This window comes from Muscardinus avellanarius, assembly GCF_963383645.1.
Source record: "Muscardinus avellanarius genome assembly, chromosome: 14".
Taxonomy (NCBI): domain Eukaryota; kingdom Metazoa; phylum Chordata; class Mammalia; order Rodentia; family Gliridae; genus Muscardinus; species Muscardinus avellanarius.
In genome coordinates, this window is record NC_137800.1 from 87306935 (window position 1) to 87326732 (window position 19798).

The 19798-nt window shown below is 53.7% G+C and overlaps 2 protein-coding genes across 4 annotated transcripts; one reads left to right on the forward strand and one right to left on the reverse strand.

Annotated features, from left to right (window-relative positions):
• Positions 1-227: 227 nt before the first annotated feature.
• On the reverse strand, positions 228-12288 carry GNL1 (G protein nucleolar 1 (putative); the record flags this gene model as incomplete). The annotated part of the gene is made up of 12 exons (XM_080710357.1): positions 228-469; positions 2339-2479; positions 2660-2822; positions 2890-3068; positions 5893-6087; positions 6466-6561; positions 7658-7865; positions 10531-10602; positions 10706-10857; positions 11423-11559; positions 11815-11983; positions 12216-12288. The coding sequence occupies 12 exons, from the start codon at positions 12286-12288 to the stop codon at positions 228-230; spliced, it is 1827 nt and encodes a 608-aa protein (XP_080566483.1).
• A 589-nt stretch (positions 12289-12877) lies between these two features.
• Positions 12878-17959, forward strand: PRR3 (proline rich 3; the record flags this gene model as incomplete). Of its 3 annotated transcripts, XM_080710819.1 has the most annotated exons (4): positions 12878-13122; positions 13776-13838; positions 16514-16804; positions 17853-17959. In XM_080710819.1, the coding sequence occupies 4 exons, from the start codon at positions 12993-12995 to the stop codon at positions 17957-17959; spliced, it is 591 nt and encodes a 196-aa protein (XP_080566945.1). The 3 variants fall into 3 exon arrangements, with proteins under 3 accessions (XP_080566945.1, XP_080566946.1, XP_080566947.1); XM_080710820.1 differs by lacking the exon at positions 13776-13838 and having other exon boundaries at positions 12993-13122; XM_080710821.1 differs by lacking the exon at positions 12878-13122 and having other exon boundaries at positions 13805-13838; positions 16685-16804.
• Between the last annotated feature and the right edge of the window lie 1839 nt (positions 17960-19798).

Below are 19798 nucleotides of genomic sequence, written 5' to 3' on the forward strand. Positions count from 1 at the left end.
CAGAACCCGCTGAATTAATTTCTAAGAGAACTTTCCTTGGCAAAGAGAGCGCGTGAGAAGAGGGAGGAGAGGAGAGAAGCCCCGCAGCTGTTCTCACCTCAGTTCGCCGGGGAAAGGCTACAAAGCAGACAATCTTTATTCACAATCGGGGTGGCAGAGGGGAGGCGCCTCCAGGTCAGTCCAAAAGCAAAGACACTAACGGCGCGAGGATGGTGCCGGGCAGAGGCTCAGCCCTCGTCCTCGCCCAGCAGAGAATAGGGGTTCTGGGCCGCCAGGCAGGACCCCGGAGCCGAGGTCGGCGTGTCCTCGTCCCCTTCACCCTCCTCATCTGCATCCCGGTCCTCCTCTCCCTCCTCCTCGCAGGAGCTGCTCAGCTCTTCCTCCTCCTCCTCCTCCTCGTCACCCGCCGGCCCCACCCTGCCCTGCGAAGCCACCAGCTCCGCGGTCTCGGGATGAGACTCCCAGGTGCCTGGGGACCAAAACAAGAAACAGAATGGAGGAGTCTGAGGCAGGGACGAAAGCAGAGAAAGATGGCAACAACGATCTTGTGTGTGTGTGTGTGTGTGTGTGTGTGTGTGTGTGTGTGTGTGTGTGGTATTGCAGATTGAGCCTGGGCATTCTACCTCTGAGCTACACCCCAATTTTATTTTTATTTTGAAACAGAGTCTCACTAGGTTGATTAAAGGCTTACTACTTGCTGAGGCTGCCCTCGAATCTGCAGTCCTGTCTCAGCCTCCCAAGCACTGGGATTACCAACAGCTGGCTATAGTTTGCACAGCTCTTGGTGTGCGTTATTTCATTCAACCCCATGTGCAGTGAGTCCTGAGGAGGCACTTGTGCACACCGATTTCAATCTTTGTTCTTGGGGTTTTGGGGAAGAGGGATGGTATGGGGATTGAACCCAAGGGCATCCTACCTGTGAGCTATACCTCCATCCCTCCCCTCTTATTTTTTTGCGGTACTGAGGATGGAACCCAAGGGCATTCCACCCCCAAGCTATACACCCTCAGCTCTATTTTGTGTGTGTGTGTGTGTGTGTGTGTGTGTGTGTGTGTGTGTGTGTGTGGTACTGGGGGTGGAACTCAGAGGCATTCTACCTCCGGGCTATACCCCAGACCTATTTTATATTTTATTTGGAAACAGGGTCTCACTAAGTAGCTGAGAGCCTCATTAAGTAGCTGAGGCTGGCGTTGAACCTGCATGATCCTCCTGTCTCAGCCTCCCAAGCACAGGAATTACAATCGTGTGCCACCACGCCTGGCTCCAGCCCTACTTTTTACTCTTTATTTATTATTATTTTTTGGTGGTACTGGGGTTCCTGGAAACCCTTCTATCTCTGGGCTACACTCCCAGACCTATTTTATACTTTTTATTTGGAAACACGGTCTCTTAAGCCAGCACGGCTGGCTTTGAACCTGTGGGATCCTCCTGTTTCTGCCTCCCAAGCGTGGGGATTACAAGTGTTCGCACCACTCCCGGGCTCTTTATTTTGAAACAGAGTCTCACTAAATTGCAGAGGGCCTTGCTAAGTAGCTGAGGCTGGCCACAAGCCTGTGATCCTCCTGTCTCAGCCTCCCAAGTATTGGAATTACAAGCATGCGCCACCATGCCTGCCTATCTCCATCCCTTTGTATTTTTAATCTTGAAACAGGTTTTTACTAAGTTGCTGAGGGTCTAAGTTTCTGAGGCTAGCCTGCAACCTCCAAGTACTGAAATTACAGGCATGTGCCACGGCGCCTGGCTTCAATCAATTTTTTCGAACTTAGGGGCATTCTACCTGTAAGAAGCTACACCCCCGTCCGTCCTTCCATCCTTCCTTCCTTTCTTTTTTTTGGTGGTACCGGAGGTTGGAACCCAAGGGCTTTCTACCTCCGGGCTACACCCCCAGCCCTATTTTATACTTTATTTGGAAACAGGGTCTCACTAAGTTGCTGACAGCCTCACTAAGTAGCTGAGGCTGGCTTCGAACCTGCGCGATCCTCCCGTCTCCGCCTCCCAAGCGCAGGGATTACAAGCGTGTGCCATGACGCCTGGCTTTTCTTTATTTCTTATTTTGAGATAGGGTCTCACTAAGAGGGCCTAAGTAGCTGAGGCTGGCTGTGACCCCGTGACCCTGTCTCCGCCTCCCAGGTCCTGGGATCAGCAGCTGCACCGCCACGCCCAGGTTCACCTTGATCTTCACAGTGACCTGGCTGGGGTGAGTGTTGCCCTCCCGTGCCGTAAGGCACACGGAGCTGGCCAGAAGGTGCCGAGCCTGGGTTTGACCCTCCCTCTGGCCACCAAGCCCGCCCTTGGCCCCCACCACAGCAGGGCTGGGAAACAGTGTCTGGGCTCTGACCTTTCTGCTGGCTGTAGCCTGGTGGGTGGAAGCACAGGCTGAGGCGGCCGTCCGCGGCCAGCCGCAGGAGGCTGTTGGCCGCTCTGTATACATCGTTCCGGGCCGCCTTGGCCGTCTTGTAACCGCGTTTCTCTGCCCAGGCTGGAGGGAGAAGAGACAGTGGGAAGCGAAGCCCGTGACCACGTTCCAGCCGCCCTGCCCCCACTCCCCTAACATGGTGCTTCCAGCTCCCCCCAGAGCATTCCAGGCTGGAGATCGGGCTGGGCCTGCGACAAGAATAAAGGGGCGCGCGGCCAGCTGCAGCCAGGCCTGGGGACTCACCTTCACAGACGTCCCAGGCACACCACGGGTGCTCCGCTGAGGGGTCCTGGGCCTCTGGGTGGCGCAGGTGCAGCAGGGCCTGCACGGGGACCCGGGAGGCCAGGTAGCCCACGGCGGTGTAGGGCTCCTGGATCTGGGCGATGGGGTAGATCCCGGCCAGGACCTGCAAGGACAGTAGTCCTCAGCGGCTGCCCAGCGCCCGCCCCTGCCCCGCGGCCCCACCTGCATACCTGTAACTGCCTGGGCAGCAGCGAGGGGAAGACCAGGCCTGGGCAGTCACAGAGCTTCACAGATGGAGTGAGGAAGTAGGTCTGAAAGTAGCGGGTGTGGCCCGGGGTCCTGGACACACTCACCACCTTCCGCCCCACCAGCCCGTTGATCAGCGAGGACTTGCCCACGTTGGGGAAACCTGAGGAAAGCAGGAGAGTGTAGGTCCGCCATGCCAGCGGGCACAGGGCAGGCTTCGGGTCAGATGGACAAAAGGGGAGCCCAGGCTCAGAGCTGCAGGAAGCGGTGACAGGGCAAACTCCACACTGGGCTCCACTCACAGCTCTGCCACCTCCAGGCAAGGTCCTGAGCGGCCCAGCCATTTCTTCACTTTAAGTGACAGGTACCTCTGGCCTCAGAATGGTCAAGATTAAATGAGGTAACAGAAACCCTGCACAGGTCTGTGCCATAGCAGAGTCCCCCAATCAGGTGAGAACCGTGACTCTTAACTACCAGGGCCGGGTGTAGGGATGCGTGCCTGTAAATTCAGTACTTGGGAGGCTGAGACAGGAGGATAGCAGGTTCAACGCCAGCTTCCACTACTTAGTGAGGCTCTTCACAACTTAGTGAGACCCCGTTTCAAAATAAAAATAAAAAACTGGGCTGGGGTGTACGTAGCTCAGAGTTAGAAGGCCTTTGGGTTCAATCCCCAGTAATAATAATAATAATAATAATAATAATAATAATAATAGGGGCTGGGGATGTATCTCAGAGAGAGAATGTCTCTGGGTTTAGTACTCAGTACAATCCCCCCCCCCCCCCACTATCATGACTTGTTCTAGGGAAGGAGTGCCAGCCAGACAGCCATGGCTCACTGCCTTTGTGCATGTGTGTGCCCACAGGCATTCTAACATTGAGCCCTTTTTATTTTTAATTTTTTGGTACTGGGGATTGAATCCAGGGATTTTACTTCCTTTTTTTTTTTTTTTTTTTTTGGTGGTACTGAGGGTAGAACCCAGAGGCTTTCTACCTCCGGGCTATAACACAGACCTATTTTATACTTTATTTGGAAACAGGGTCTCACTAAGTTGCTGAGAGCCTCACTAAGTAGCTGAGGCTAGCTTCGAACCCGCGCGATCCTCCTGTCTCAGCCTCCCAAGCGCAGGGATTACAAGTGTGCGCCACCATGCCCGGCTTGGGATTCTACTTCTGAGCTAGATCCCAAGCCCTATCTTATTTTTTAATTCTTAAAACAGGGTCTCACTAAGTTGCTGAAGGTCTTGCTAAATAGCTAGGGCTGGCCTCCAAACTGCCTTCCTCTTCCTCTGGCCTCAGCTTCTCAAGTACTGAGTACAGGTGTGTGCCACCTAGTAACATCCAGCTTTTTTTTTTTTTTTTTGGTGGTACTGGGGGTGGAACCCAGGGGCTTTCTACCTCCAGGCTATATTCCCAGACCTATTTTATACTTTATTTCGAAACAGGGTCTAAGTTGCTGAGAGCCTCACTAAGTAGCTGAGACTGGCTTTGAACCTGTGTGATCCTCCTGTCTCGGCCTCCCAAGCGTAGGGATTACAAGCGTGCGCCACCACGCCTGGCTATATTTACATTTTGAAATAGAGTCTCTATAGATGACCGCGTACTGGCCTTGAACCTACGATCCTCCTGTCTCAGTCTCCCAAGTACTGGGATTACAGGAGTGCGCCCCAGGGCCTGGCATCTTGTTTCTTGTTTGTTTTTTGGCGGTACTAGGATGGAACCCAGGGGGGTTTCTACCCCCGGGGTACACTCTCAGACCTATTTTATATTTTATTTGGAAACAGGGTCTAAGTTGCCGAGAGCCTCACTAAGTAGCTGAGGCTGGCTTCGAACCTGTGCGATCCTCCTGTCTCAGCCTCCAAAGTGCAGGGATTACAAGTGTGTGCCGCCACGCCCGGCTTCTTGTTAGTTTTTGACCTGTGTGCACCCCTGAGCAAAAGCTTTTACTTTTGCAGCCTTTGAACTTTATGCAGACAGAACCGTGCAGCGCGGATGCTGCTGCGCCAACGAGGTCCTGTGTTGCTGCAGCCGGGCCCGCCCCCTGCGGCTCTCTCCTCCCCGCTCCTCTGAAACCACCGATCACACAGCCAAATCCCTTGAGCAAGCTTCTGCTCTCTCGCTGGACCTGTCAGTCACGTTGGACCGGCTAATCCCTCCTTTCTTCTTCAAACTCTCTTCAGTTCATTTCCAAACAACCTTGGGTGTTCCTCCCTCCCTTCCACTCGCCTCTGCCTGATCTTTACCGGCTTGCTCGTCCTGCAGCTCAGCGCTCAGCCTCCTCTTCTCCACCCAACTCCTCTCTCCATCTCAGCCAATCTTGTGGCTCTAAATCCCATTTATAAACCGGGTGTGGTGGTGTCCACATGGAATCCCTTTTTTAGGAGGCCGAGAAAGGAGGATAATAGGTTTGTGGCTGCCAGCCTCAGTAACTTAGTGAGGCCTTCTGCAACTTAGTGAGACCTTGTTTCAAAGTAAAAAATAAAACAGAGTTGGGGTTTAACTCAGAGGCAGAATGCTCCTGGGTTCAAAACCTAGTATAAAATAAAAATTAAGCTGGGCATGGTGGCACATGCTTGTAATCCTAGTACTTGGGAGGCTGAGACAGGAGAATCACAGGTTCATGGCCAGCCTCAGACACTTAGTGGGGCCGTCCACAACTTAGTGAGACTTTGTTTAAAAATAAAAAACAAGGCTGAGGGTATAGCTCAAAGGTAGAATGCCCCTGGGTTCCATCCCCAGTACCAAAATAAATAGGTAAACAAATAAATAAAATCAAAGTAACTCTTAGTAGTCAAAGGATTTGCTCAAGCTCATTCGCTGAGGAGAGGTGGAATTTCACGTGTGCACCCCAGCAGGTGGGCCCCTGTGCCTTGGCCAGGACCACCTGCAGAGCCACCCCTCCGAGACCCCAAGGTCTACTGAGGCCTGATCTCCTTCCCTCCTTCCCCAGTCCTGAAGCTCAGTGCTTCCTGGGGCCGCCGCTTTCTCACCCACACAGCCGATGGTCACCACCCCGTCCTTGTAGTGCTCCCGCGTCGGGCCTGTGGGCTCCATGGCTGAGTCAGTCTGCTGCTCCACCTGGACTGCGGGCCCGTCCTCCTCCTCTTCCTCCTCCCCAGAGCCATTGCCCCAGCTGGCCCCGGCCACATCCCGGGCGATCTTCTCCCGCCAGCTGCTCAAGTCCACTGCTCAGGGAAAAAGAAGATTCCCAGGCCGCCGTGAACTACTGCCCGGACTGTGCCCGCACTGCTGACGTCACTGCGCTCTGGGATCCTCACAGGAGCACCTGCACAAATGCAGGCCCGAGGATCTAACCCAGGCTTCAGACTTCACTTGACCCCACCTGGGGTCCTGTGCATTCCTGAGTTTCTAAAAAGTTCCAGAAGAGGGAAGGCAGCAAGCCAGTGAGGTTTCCTGAGTTTCTAAAAAGTTCCAGAAGAGGGAAGGCAGCAAGCCAGTGAGGCTTCCGTCTGCCTCCTGCCTCTCACTGACCCCAAGCCCTGGTGTCTGTCCCCCTTATGCTGTCCATAATGGAGGGTCTCCGCGCTCCCAACACCACGCACCTTTCCCCACAGTGATGGCTTCACAGGCTCTCAGCAACTGCTCTGGCCCCAAGGCTCGAGTCCATCCTCTCCCCCGCCTCCGACTCTTCTTCAAGACTAAATCAGAGGGACACAGGGGTCAGCACACAGGTTCTGCACCACATCTCTTCCACCATCCTTATGTCCAAGATCAGGTATTCCAGCTGATGGTGCATGCCTATAATCCCAGTACTTGGGAGGCTGAGACAGGAGGACCACAGGTTCTCAACCAGCCTCAGCTCCTTAGTGAGGCCCTCTACAACTTAGTAAGACCCTGTTTCAAAATGAAGCATAAAAAGCTGGGCATGGTGGCGCACATTTGTAATCCCAGTATTTGGGAGGTTGGGGCAGGAGAATCGCAGTTTATGGACAGCCTCAGCTACTTAGTGAGGTCCTTTGCAACTCCCTGTTTCAAAATAAAGAATAAAAAATAGGGCTGGGGGTATAGCTCGGAGGTAGAATGCCCCTGGGTTCCATCCCCAGTACTGCAAAATAAATAAATAATAAAAATAACAAATAAAAACCAATTTGGTGTGGTGGCGCACACTTGTAATCCCAGTACTTAGAGGCTACGACAGAAGAACTGCAGGTTCACAGCCAGTTTCAGCTACTTAGTGAAGGCCCTCTGCAATTTAGAGAGATCCTGTTTGAAAATAAAGAATAAAAGATTGAGCCGGGGGGATAGCTCAGAGGTGGAATGGGTTCAATTCCAAGTATTGAAAAAAAAAAAAAATAGGGCTGGGGGTTCAGCTCAGAGGTCAAGTGCCTCTGGGTTCAATCCCCAGTACCACCAAAAAAAATTTTTTTAATTAAAAAAACATCTCAGAAAAGGCTAGGGTTGTAATTCAGAGGTAGAATGCCCCTAAATTCAATCTCAGGTACAAAAAAAAAAAAAAAAATCTAAGAATGAGCCAGGCGCAGTGGTGCACGCTTTCAATCCCGGGACGTGGGAGGCTGAGACGGAGAGGCTGCAGGTTCGAAGCTAGCTCCAACTTAACAAGCCAGATGCGGTTTCAAAACTTAAAAACGGGAGGGGCTAGAAGTGAAGCTCAGAGGTAGAATGCTCCTAGATTCAATTTCCAGTGCCAAAAAAACCCCAGGACCCCCCCTTGTCTCTCTTCCCCTCGGCCCCGCCACCCACCTCGCGCACGCTACCTCCTCCTTGCCCACTCACCACTACTGGGGTCCTGTGGGGCGCGGGGGTCCCGAGGGAAAGAGGTGAAGAGGACGATGTGGAGCTGGGGGTAGTGCTGGTGGAAATAGTGCTTCCAGGCGACCACGAGAGCTGGCGGGGCCAGGTCCACCTTGTTCAAGACCAGCACCAGGGCCAGCCCGAGTTCCCCGGTCACGTACTCATAAAGTGCCGGCGGGAAATTCACGACCTGGGGCGGGTGGGAGGGCAGAGAAGTGAGTCGGCCCGTGCCGGGCACAGCTCGGAGGCCAGGCCCTGGCAGCGGCAGATTCTGGGGTCAAAATAGTAAACCAGCCAAACTGAACAAGAAAGACAAGGGGGTTGGTATAAAACCTGTGTGGGTCTCCGGGGTTTCCTACGCCTGGCACGACTACAGACCAGAACCAACCAGAAATAAGACAAGGAAATGCAACGCCTAGCAGGCCAAAGTAAAGGCTGGAATCAGGACTAGGAAGGGTGTCGGGGTAAAAAAATGAACGTTTTCACGTGTGCCTCACCGTACAAGTGTGTACACATGCACACGAGCGTACATGCAAGTACATGCACATGGTGCATGCGTGTTGCACAGCAGCACAGATGACTGTGAACACCAGTGTGTGTGAATGTGTGTGTGCATGTTCACATGCACGCGTGGATCTGCAAGTATGTGTGTGTGCATTCATTCAGGACCTCCAAGCTAACGTCCCACACACCTCCCCTTCGCCACTGGAGGGTGCCCGAGCTGCGGCAGAGTCGGGATTCCGGGCAGTCCAGCAGCTGGGCTAAGGCCTAAGCACCACCCTGGGCCCCAGGGGGCTCTGCAGCACCTGAGGTGGCAGTGCTAGAGAAAGGACACAAGGAAGAAAGGGCACCTTTGGCCGGGGTGGGGAGGGGCGCAGCTTTCAGAGATTCCCTGAACTCTGCACACTGGGATTTTTAGGGGGGTTTTTTTGAGTTTATTATTGCCTGCCTGCGCTTTTTTTTTCTTTTCCCTTTTCTCTTGTACTGCTAGGAATTGACCCCAGGGGCATTCTACCTCTGAGTTACATCAATTTTATTTTTTATTTGGAAACAGTCTAAGTTGCTGCAAGCCTCACTAAACTGCTAAAGTTAGCTTCCGACGTGTGATCCTCCTACTTCAGCCTCCCAAGTACTGGGATTTTTATTGGTTTAGCTCTGCTAGGCTGGGAGACAGGACATGCAGTTTTTTTTGTTGTTGTTTGTTTGTTTTGTTTTTGGCGGTACTGGGGTTCCTGGAAACCCTTCTACTTCCGGGCTATACTCCCAAACCTATTTCTTTCTTTTTTTTTTTTTTTTTGGTGGTACTGGGGTTCCTGGAAGCCCTTCTACCTCCGGGCTACACTCCCAGACCTATTTTTACATTTTTATTTGGAAATAGGGTCTCCTAAGCCAGCGCGGCTGCCTTCGAACCTATGTGATCCTCCAGTCTCCGCCTCCCAAGTGCAGGGATTACAAGCGTGTGCCACCACGCCTGGAGAGCCGGACATGCAATTTTTCATCAAAAAAGTAAAGAAGCTGGGTATGGTGGCTCATGCCTGTAATCCCAGTATTTGAGAAGCTGAGACAGAAGAATCACAGATTTTAAGCCAACTTGGTGAGATTCTCAGTAACCTAGTAAAACCCTGTTTCAAAATAAAATATAAGCCAGGCATGGTGGCACGTGCCTGTAGTAGTTGGGAGACTGGAACAGGAGGAGCACAGATTCAAAGACAGCCTCAGACCTGGGTATGGTGGTGTACACTTGTAATTCCAGTACTTGGGAGGCTGAAACAGGAGGATCGCAGGTTCTCAGCCAACCTCAGCTACTTAGTGAGGCCCTCCATGACTTAGTGAGACCCTGTCTCAAAATAAAGAATAAAAAAAAATCGGGCTGGGGGTATATATTGGAGTTGTAGAATGCCCTGGGTTCAACCCCTAGTAACACACACACACACACACACACACACACACACACACACACACACTACTGCCTCAGCAAGTAGTATGGCTTTCAGCAACTTAGTAAGACCCTGTTTCAAAACAAAAAATAATAGCAAGGCATGGTAGTATAAGTCTGTGATCCTGGTGATGGGAGGCTAAGGAGGACACAGGTTTACGGCCAGCTCTGGCAACTGAGTCCCTCCAAACTTTGTGAGACCCTGTTTCAAAATAAAACTGGGGTATAGCTTGGAGGTAAAATACCCCTGGGTTCCATCCTTAAGCCCATCAAAAATAATAAATAAATAAAATAAAATAGGGCTGAGGAGTATGGCTCAGAGGAAGAATATCTCTGGGTTTAACTGCCAATACCAAAAAATAAAAGAAAATAAAAAATAAAAGACAGACATGGTGATGCTCGCTTGTAATCCCAGTACTTAGGAGGCTGAGATAGGAGGATCGCAGGTTCACAGCCAACCTCAGCTACTTAGTAAGGCCCTCCACAACTCAGTGAGACCTTCTTTCAAAATAAAGAACAAAAAATAGGGCTAGGGGTATAGGTCAGGGTAGAATGGCCCTGGGTTTAAACTCTAGTACCACAGAAATAAATAAATAAGCCTGGGGATGGAGCTCAGAGGTAAAATGCCCATGGGTTCAATTCCCAGTACTAATAAATAAATAAATAAATAAATAAATAAATAAATAAATAAATAAGGCTGGGATCTACCTCAGAGGTAGAATGCTTCTGGGTTCAATGCCCAATATCTCCCCCCAACCCCCCCCCACACAGAAGAAGAAGCAGGAGAGTCAGGTGACTCGGGAAAAAGGCTGGGAAGAAAAGGAGACTTACTCCTCTGTCTTCCAACTCCGGCCTCCAACATCTGCCCACCAGGACCTTCCTCCCTCTTCCCGGGCCCACCCTCATCCCAAGTACTCACAGGATGCCGGATGTCCGTGATGAGCAGGATGATGTCCGACATCTCCAGCACTCGCCACAGCTGCCTCCAGGTCTGGAAAGACAGGAGAGCCTGAAGCCAGCCCCTCTTCGGCCTGACCCCAGAGCAATTCCAACTGGCTCCCAATGCCCCGCTCCCGAACCCACTCCACCGGCACCTCTAGATTGTGCTCAAAGTAGCTGAGTTTCTCTGAAGTGTAAGCGCTATGGATCTTCCCAAGATATTCCTGGAAGCTGCGCTCCTCCTGGCTCATCAGCTGCTCCTTGGACATCTCATAGTTCCAAGGAGGACGACGGGGAAAGTCCAGGACTGGGAAGTCAGGGAAAATACAAACAAGAATAAGTCGAGTTTGGCATGTGGGAGGCTGAGACAGGAGGATCGCGGCTCGCAGACAGCCTCAGCTAAAGTCAGCGAGGCCCTTTGCAACTCAGTGAGACCCTGTTTCAAAATAAAAAAAAAAGCCAGGTGTAGCGGTGCACACTTGTAATCCCAGTACTTGGGAGACTGAGACAGGAGGATCACTCCGGTTTGAAGCCAGCCTCAGCTACTTAGCGAGGCTCTCAGCAACTAGTGAGACCCTGTTTCCAAATAAAATACAAAGTATGTCTAGGAGTGTAGTCTGGAGGTAGAAAGGCCCTGGGTTCCATCCCTAGTACCACACACACACACACACACACACACACACACACACACACACACACTCACTCACACTAAAAAATAAGGCTGGGATTAATCCCCACGACTGGGGAAAAAAAAAAAAAGTTGAGTTTGGGATTCACCCGTGCAGTCCTCCCTCACAGTCAGCCCTTACCCTTCCCAACTCCCTCCCGAGCCCACCGGGGTGGGGAACGCCTGGCGCCTGGCTCTCACTCACTGGTGCCCGGCTGGTAGACTTCCCGGATATCCAGCTCCAACACCTCGGCACTGACCGGCCGCAGCACCTGCTCCCGGGCGGTTCTCTTTCTCCTCTCCACCTCCTCCCGACTGTCCCGCTCAAAATGCAGCCGGTATCTACGGGGACAGGGACCACGGATCCAGCAGGAGCCTGGGACGTCGAACTTCCGATCTCTCCCCTCTCGGTCGGCCTCCTCCCGAGTCCTCCGTCACCCACGCTGGGGCCACCCGCTTCTAAAAGCCGGACTCTCTCCGGCCCCTCGGGACGGCGGGGCCGCGGCCCGCTGGGGAGGACTGCGGCTCGCCGGCCCCGCGTCTCCCCGTCCGAGCGTCCTCCGAGCGGCCAGCCCGCCCTCCCTCGCCCCCCCTCACCGGTTGGGGTCGAAGCCCCGCGGCCCCCCCAGGCCCTGGGGCGGCTGCTGGTTGAGCCTGCGGATCTGCTGGGTCACAGACTCCCCGTCCGAGGTGTCGGTCTGCTCCTCCCGCCGCTCCCGGCTCCCGCTGCGGCTGTTGGAACTGGAGCGCAGCCCATCTTGGAGCCCTGGCGGGGAGGGGCCGGTGACGCCGAGGCCGCCGGCGGTGCGGGCCCGGGACCCCCCCCCCGGCTCTCTCAGCCCCCCAACTTCTCTGGCAGCTGGGGCCGCGGGGCCCAGGCCCCTCGGGGATGCGCGCGGGGCGCGTCCCTCCTCCGGGGCCGCGGGCGGCGCCCCGGGGCGGGCTCCCCTCCCCTCCCCCAGCCCCCGGGCCGCCCCCTCCCACGCCGCCCCGCCGACCTCGCTTCCGCTCGCGCTTGTCCTGCAGCTGCTTCTTCTTCTGCTTCACGCTGAAGGGCTTCTTCCTCGGCATGGCGGGACCCGCGGCCCGGCCCCTCCGCCGAGCTCCCGCCGCCTCAACCGACTCCCGCGGCGGCCGGGCCGGGGGGCCCGGGGCCTGGGGGCGGGGCGCGGTGACGTCAGCGCCGGCGGGGGTCGCGGTCCCGAGCCGCGGGCGGGCGGGCGGGCGCGGGGGAGGCCGGGCGCCGTCACGGGCGCGACCGAGGGGCGCCGCGCGTCCCCTCCCGGCCCCGGGGCGCGGCGCTCACCTGGCGGGGGCGGCCCGGGGCTCGGCGCTGCGGGGCCTGGTGCGGGCGAGGATGAGAAGATGGCCTCCAGATCATAGGAGCCGGCGCAGGTGAGCGCGGGAGCCCGGGTGGGACGAGGACTTTCGGAGGGAGGTCAAGGGGCGCCAAGTTCGGCCGGCAGCGGTTCCCATGGCAACCGCGGGCCGGAAGTGGCGCCCGCGCGGGGCGCGGCGCGGCGGGGAGGGAAGGGCAGGCGGCCGGCCCGGGGGCGTCGCCGGCCGAGGCGTGAGCCGCGGCCCCGGGGCGGAGACGGACGGGGCGGCCGCTGGGGGCGCGCGGCCGCCGCCGAGGTGTCCCCGGCCCTCCGGAAGCGGAATGGCGGGAGCCGCGGCCGCGCTGCCCACCGCCCGCCCGGAAGCGGAAACAGAATCGCAGCGGGCCCCTTCCTCACTGCCCTCCAAATCCCACTGCAGCCATTGCCGCAGCCACGATGCCGAAGCGAAAGAAGCAGAATCAGCAGCAGCCGCCTCCGCCGCAGCAGCCTCCGCTGGCGGAGCGGGAGGAGCCTGGGGAGGAGGAGGAGGAAGAGGAGGAGGAGGAGGAGGAGGAGAGCCCCGCGGGTGAGGGGCCGAGGCGGCGCCGGCCGGGCTGGGCGCTGCCCTGGCGGGAGGGGGCGCGCGGCCGCGCTCGGGGCCTGTTCGCGGTGGGACCGGGCGTGAGTCCTCTCGCCTGCACCCTCAACCTCAGCCCGGGCCCCACGCCTTTGGAGGCAAGGCGAGGCGGGAGAGGATAAAGGGCTCGTGTGCGCAGCCGCAGAATGGCAGGAGGGAGATAGAAAGCAGCGGTAGCGATGCTACTGACTAGATGCCTGGGCTGACAATGTGTGACCACACCTTCCTTAGGAAGGTGGACGCGCAGCTTTCTTTAAATTACTCCCCGGAGCGAAGGGGTGGGGACAAGAGCTATCCTATTGGTTGCACTGAAGGTCACACTGATGGGTTTGTCTGGGGAATCACCTGGGATGTTATGGGTGGAGGCAGTTTTAAGGCAAAAAAAAGTTGTCCGTTTTCTTCCCGCATTGCCCCTTTGAGTGTCTACCTTTGCCAAGCCTGAAGCAGCTTTGCAGCGCGAAGGGCAGATAGATGGTGGAAGAGGGCGTAGCACTGCTGAGAATATGCCCGACTTTACTGATTGAATTAAGAGATGGGTAACTGGACAGGATCTGCAGCCCTTGGTTCCACTCTGATGGTCGTATTGTCCTGTTTACTCTTAGGACCACCCAGCCTTCTGGGCCCTCCCCCCATGGCCAATGGAAAGCCTGGTGATCCCAAGGCAGGTGAGAAGAAGGGCCTCCAGTCCATGTCTTATGTCCTGGACAAGGGGTCGAGGGAGGGAGCAAAACCTACTAAAGACTTGAAACGAAGAAATCAGGGGGTTCTGAACCTGAATGAATGGAAAGAAGTCATATATTCACAAGTTTGAAAACTCAGTATCATCAAATGTCACTTCCCAAATTGATCTACAGAGTCAGGGCATTCGCAGTCAGAAACCTTGTGGTGCTTTTGTGGAAATAAGTGATCTACGTTACTGTATGGAAACGCAAAGCATGCTGGCCAGACTGCTGGGACAGTCTTAAAATTAGGAGGGCTAGCCAGGCTGGTGGCGCGCACACTTGTAATCCCAGTACTTGGGAGGCTGAGACAGGAAGATCGCGTAGGTTCAAAGCCAGCCTCAGCTACTTAGTGAGGCTCTCAGCAACTTAGTGAGACCCTGTTTCCAAATGAAATATAAAATAGGTCTGGGAGTATAGCCTGGAGGTGGAAAGCCCCTGGATTCCATCCCCAGTACCACAAAAAAAAAAAAAAAAAAAAGTAGGAGGGCTCACTGGGAGCATTGAGATTTACAGCAGTGGTGACTGTGATTTGGGTACAATAATGGACATAGACATGAGTAGGCCCGTGGGTGTATGGGCGCTTGGTTCATGTGAAGATAGAACCAAAGAAATGACTTTCAGTAAATAATGCTGGATCAATAGGACACCTATGTAGGAAAAAATGGAGTTTTACCTCCTACTCACACACTAGAAAGAAATGTCAGTTCCAAGCCAGGTGTGGTGGTGCACGCCTGTAACTGCAGTAGAGGAGGCTGAGACAGGAGGATCATAGGTTTGAAGCCAGGCACAGCAACTTAGCAAGGTTCCCGGCAGCCTAGCCTTCTAATGAAAGAAAGGATTGAATCCAGGGGCATTTTCCCACAAGCTACAAGCCCAGCCTGGTTTTTTATTTCTTATTTGGAAACAGTATCTCCCTCAGCTGTGTGTGGTGGCACATTCCTGTAATTCCAGCTGAGGATGAGGCAGGAGGATGGCTTGAGTCCAGGAGTTCTAGACCAGTCTGAGCAACATAGCTAGGCCTCCATCCCAGAAATAAAAAAGAATGGTCAGTAGGGGCTGTGGAAGGGGAGGGATGAAAGGGAGTTGTTTAGTATGTACAGAGTTTGTTTTGCAAGGTTGACTTCTGGGGATCTGTTTCACAACATATGAAATTACTTTAACCTTACTGAATCCTACACTTAAGAATAGTTAAGATAGCCGGTCGTGGTGGCGCACGCTTGTAATCCCCGCGCTTGGGAGGCTGAGACAGGAGGATCGCACAGGTTCAAAGCCAGCCTCGGCTACTTAGTGAGGCTCTCAGCAACTTAGACCCTGTTTCCAAATAAAGTGTAAAATAGGTCTGGAAGTATAGCCCAGAGGTAGAAAGCCTCTAGGTTCCACCCCCAGTACCACCACCCCCCAAAAAAATAGTTAAGATAGTCTGGGCATGGTAATTCCAGTACTTGGAAGCTTGACACAAGAAGATCACAGGTACAAGGTCAGCATCAGCAATTTAGCAAGGCTGTCAGCAACTTAGCGAGATCCAGTTTCCAAGTAAAAAATAAAATAGGCTAGAGGTGTAGCTCAGAGGTAGAATGCCCCAGGGTTCCATCTCCAGTGCCCACCCCACCCTACAAAATAACACTGAAGGCCAGGTGTGGTGGCACACACTTGGAATTCCAGCGCTCCAGAAGCTGAGACCGCAGGATCTTGTTTGTGGACAGCCTCAGCTACTAAGCAAGGCCCTTTGCAACTGAGTGAGACCCTGTTTCATAGATAGAATAAGAAAATAGGGCTGGGGGTGTTGCTCAGAGGTAGAATGCCCCTGGGTTCCATCCCTGGTACCACTAAATAAATAAATAAATAAATAAATAAATAAATAAATAACATTGAAGCTAAGTGTGGTGGCACATGGCTGTAATCTTAGTACTTGGGAGGCTAAGACAGGAGGATCGTAGATGGTTTGAGGACTGAGCAAGTGGGAAGCTCATCAACCTAGCAAGATCCTGTTTCAAAATAAAAAATAGGGCTGAGTAATCCCAGTACTTGGGAGGCTGAGACAGGAGGATCACAGATTTGAGAACAGCCTCAGGGAGTAGTAAAATTCTCATCAACCTAGAGATCCTGTTTAAAAAATGGGCCAGGCATGGTGGCACAGGGTTGTAATCCCAGCATTTGGGAGGCTGAGACAGGAGGATCTTGGTTTGAGGACAGCCTCAGCTACTTAGTGAGGCCCTCTATGACTCATTGAGACCCTGTTTCAAAATAAAGAATAAAAAATAGGGCGGGGATGTAGCTGGGAGGTAGAATGCCCCTGGCTTTCATCCCCGAGTACTGCAATAAATAAAAAAATATATTAATTAAAATTAAAATAGGGCTGTGGGTATAGTTTGGAGGTAGAATGCCCCTGGGTTACATCCACAGTACCACAATCAATCAATCAATCAGAAATGGGGCTGGGGCTATAGCTTGGAGATAGAATGCCCAAGTTCAATCCCTAGTCTCGCGGGCGCGCACCAACATACAATGGTGTATCTTTGTCTGTATGGTTTACTCCAGTAAGGGGGGGTGAAGCCAGGGCCCTGTCTGTGTGAGGCTGAAGCTGCCCGTTGGTCACCGTTCTGTGTCTTTCTCTCCAGCTCTTCACAGAGGTCCTCCAGGATCAAGGGGCCCGATGATTCCTCCGCTGCTGAGTCTCCCGCCCCCTCCCCGGGGACGAGGCCCATTTCGGGGAGGCTTTGGTCCCAGGTCTGGGCCATATGGTCGTGGTTGGTGGGGGGTTAATGCTGAACCTCCTCTTCCGGGCCCAGGCCATGGGGGTCCCTCCAGGAAAAGCTTTCAGAAAGAGCAGAGAAACCCTCGAAGGCTGAAAAGCTGGTCTCTCATCAAGTATACCCGCCTGCCTAAGGATGGCACCCAGGTCATGGAAGGTGAGGTCCACTTTCTTAATGCCTGTCACTCTTCTTTGGGTGGTTTTTGTGTTTTTTGTTTGTTTTCAATGCTGCGAACCGAAATCCAGAGCCCTGAGCATGCTAGGCAGATACGTGGGGGGGAGGGGCGGGGGGTACTGGGGGTAGAACCCAGGGGCTTCTCTACCTCTGGGCTCCACTTCCAGATCTATTTTCTATTTTATTTGGAAATGGATTCACTAAGTTGCTGAGAGCCTCACTCAGTAGCTGAGGCCGGCTTTCTGGATATTTTAGCACTGAGCTGCAATCACCCAAATCCCCCAGGATCGTTTTTTTTTTTTTTTTTTGTAGTAAGGATTGAATGCAGAAGCATTCTACTTCCAGGCTACATTCCCAGCCCTCTTTTATTTTCAAAACAGTTGTCTTGCTGGTTTGATGAGTCTCACTACTTGCCGAGGCTATCCAGGAACCGGCAATTTTCCTGTCTCTGCCTCCCGAGTCCTGGAATTATAGGTGTGGGCGCCACACCTGGCTTTGGACTGTCTTTTAAAGCAGGAGTAGCCCTGAATGTTGTGTTTCTCCCGGGAGAAACACCATGCCCAAGCCTCTGGAGAACCAAGAGTGCGGCTCAGTGGTAGAACGTGTGCCTAAGACACCTGAGGCCCGACCCCGGCCCCAGTCAAAAAGAAAAGGCCCAAGCTGGGCGTGGTGGCGCACCCTTGTAACTCCACCATTTGGGAGGCTGAGGCAGGAATATCGCAGTTCGAGGACAGCCTCAGCTACTTAGGCCCTTTGCAACTCAGTGAGACCCTGTTTCAAAATAAAAATAGGGCTGGGACTGTAGCTTGGCGGTAGAATGTGCCCAATTTTTTCTTTTTTATTCTTTATTTTGAAACCGCGTCTCACTGAGTTGCAAAGGGCCCCACTAAGTAGCTGAGGCTGTCCTTGAACTGGGATCCTCTCTTCCTCCCGAATGCTGGGATTACAAACTGCGCCACCACGCCCAGCTAACATGTGTTATCTTTCTTACTCAGATTTTCATTTGCCCCCGATTTGTACTTACTCACAGACAAATCCGACCGCCCTGTCTGCCGACACTTTTCCCAGAAGGGCCACTGTCGATATGAAAACTTCTGTGCCTTCTACCACCCCGGCTTCAACGGACCTCCTCTGTGAGACTGTGCCTTCCCGGCCAGGCTGGACGAAGCCCTCTGTGACCTACGGCCAGGTCTCCCTGTGGCCCCGTGACGGCTACCGTGAGGCTGCTCCGCCCAGCACCCTCAGTCAGTGACACGTTCACCCCCGTCCAGCACCTCCCCCCAGTTTGGGGTCCAGACTTGTGCTTGATCATTGGTGCGCAGTGCGCCCTCGTCTTCTGCTCCAACCTCCAGAGTCTCGCCTTCCGGACCCCGTCTTGCTCCCTCGGACCGGACCTTCTTCCCTTTCGCCAAAAGCCTGTGGAACAGGAAACCTCTTTGGTGCTGTTTCTTGTGCTCTGTCCACCCGTCCCCCAGTACTGCCGTGGAGCGGTTCCCTAGCCCGTCTCGCTGCCTGTTTGAAGTCCTTAATGTGCCCTCCCTCCCACACCCTGATGTTCTCAGCTGCCTGGGAGACTCGCCAGCTTGTCCCACCCGAGGTCAAGTTCGGGTGGCGGGGACAGACAGGCCGCCCCTCCGCTTCAGGGTTCCGTAGCTCCCCGTCGGTAGGTAGGTCTGTGGTCACTGTGCTTTGTGGAACTGTGCACCCCCTGCGTAGCCTTTGTGACTTCCCAACACTAGAGTAAGTTTGCTGCCAAAATGAGCGAGGCTCTTGGTGCCCTCTACACTCTCCCCGCCTCCCGACACGGGAGATTTGTGGACTTTTCTACGAGACTGTCTCTCCGCGCCTCCCCGTCCTCCCGAGTCGGTCAGCCTGGGTCTGACACAGGCCAGTAACGTCTTGTAAAACCCCAGATGGGCCCCTCCCCAGCTCCTCCGACACATCTCTTATCCGTCATTGTGAGGCCACCAGCCCTTTCGTTTAAATTCTGTGACTCTCCACCTGGCCTATCCGGGTGGAGCCTGGACAGTACTGTCGCCCCTTCCACCCTCTTTCCTCACAGCCTTCACGCTGGTTGTTTTCTGTGAAAACAATAGCGACCAGGGTCAGTTTTGAGCAGACCCTGGGGAACTGGACCAGGACTTGTGTGGCAAGAGGGATGGATGAGAGCTGTTGGAGAACTGAGATTTTTGTTTCTTTTTAACATTTTTTTATATTAGTAATAAACACAGTGGAAACCAGCATTTTCTTTGATCCCTACGTTCCAGTAATGTCCGGAGATGAGGATGAGGCTGTTCTCAATGGGGTCTGCTCATTTCTCTCGGTTTAGACACAGTGATGACGGAGAATGGAAATACTTAAGTCTCAGAAAATCAAAGGCATGAAGGAGTCGGGTGTGGTGGCACATGTTTGTAATCCCAGCATTTGAGAGCCTCAGCAACTTAGGCCCTTTGCAACTCAGTGAGACCCTGTTTCAAAGTAAAGAATAAAAAAATAGGACTGATTGCTGGGCATGGTGGCGCACACTTGTAATCCCAGCATTTGGGAGGCTGAGACAGGAGGATTGCAGTTCGCTGACAGCCTCGGCTACTTAGGCCATTTGCAATTCAGTGAGATCCTGTTTCAAAATATAGAAAAATAGGGTTGGGGGTGTAGCTCGGATGTAGAATGCCTCTGGGTTCCATCCCCAGTAACGCCAAAAAAATAAAAATAAAAAATAGGGCTGCAGGTGTAGCTTGGAGGTAGAATGCCTCTGGGTTTTATCCACAGTATTTATTACACACACACAAAGTGAGACCTTTTTTTTTTTTTTGGTGGTACTGGGGGTAGAACCCAGAGGCTTTCTACCTCCGGGCTACACTCCCAGACCTATTTTATATTTTATTTGGAAACAGGGCTCACTAAGTTGCTGAGAGCCTCACTAAGTAGCTGAGGCTTGGTTCAAACCTGTGCGATCCTCCTGTCTCAGCCTCCCAA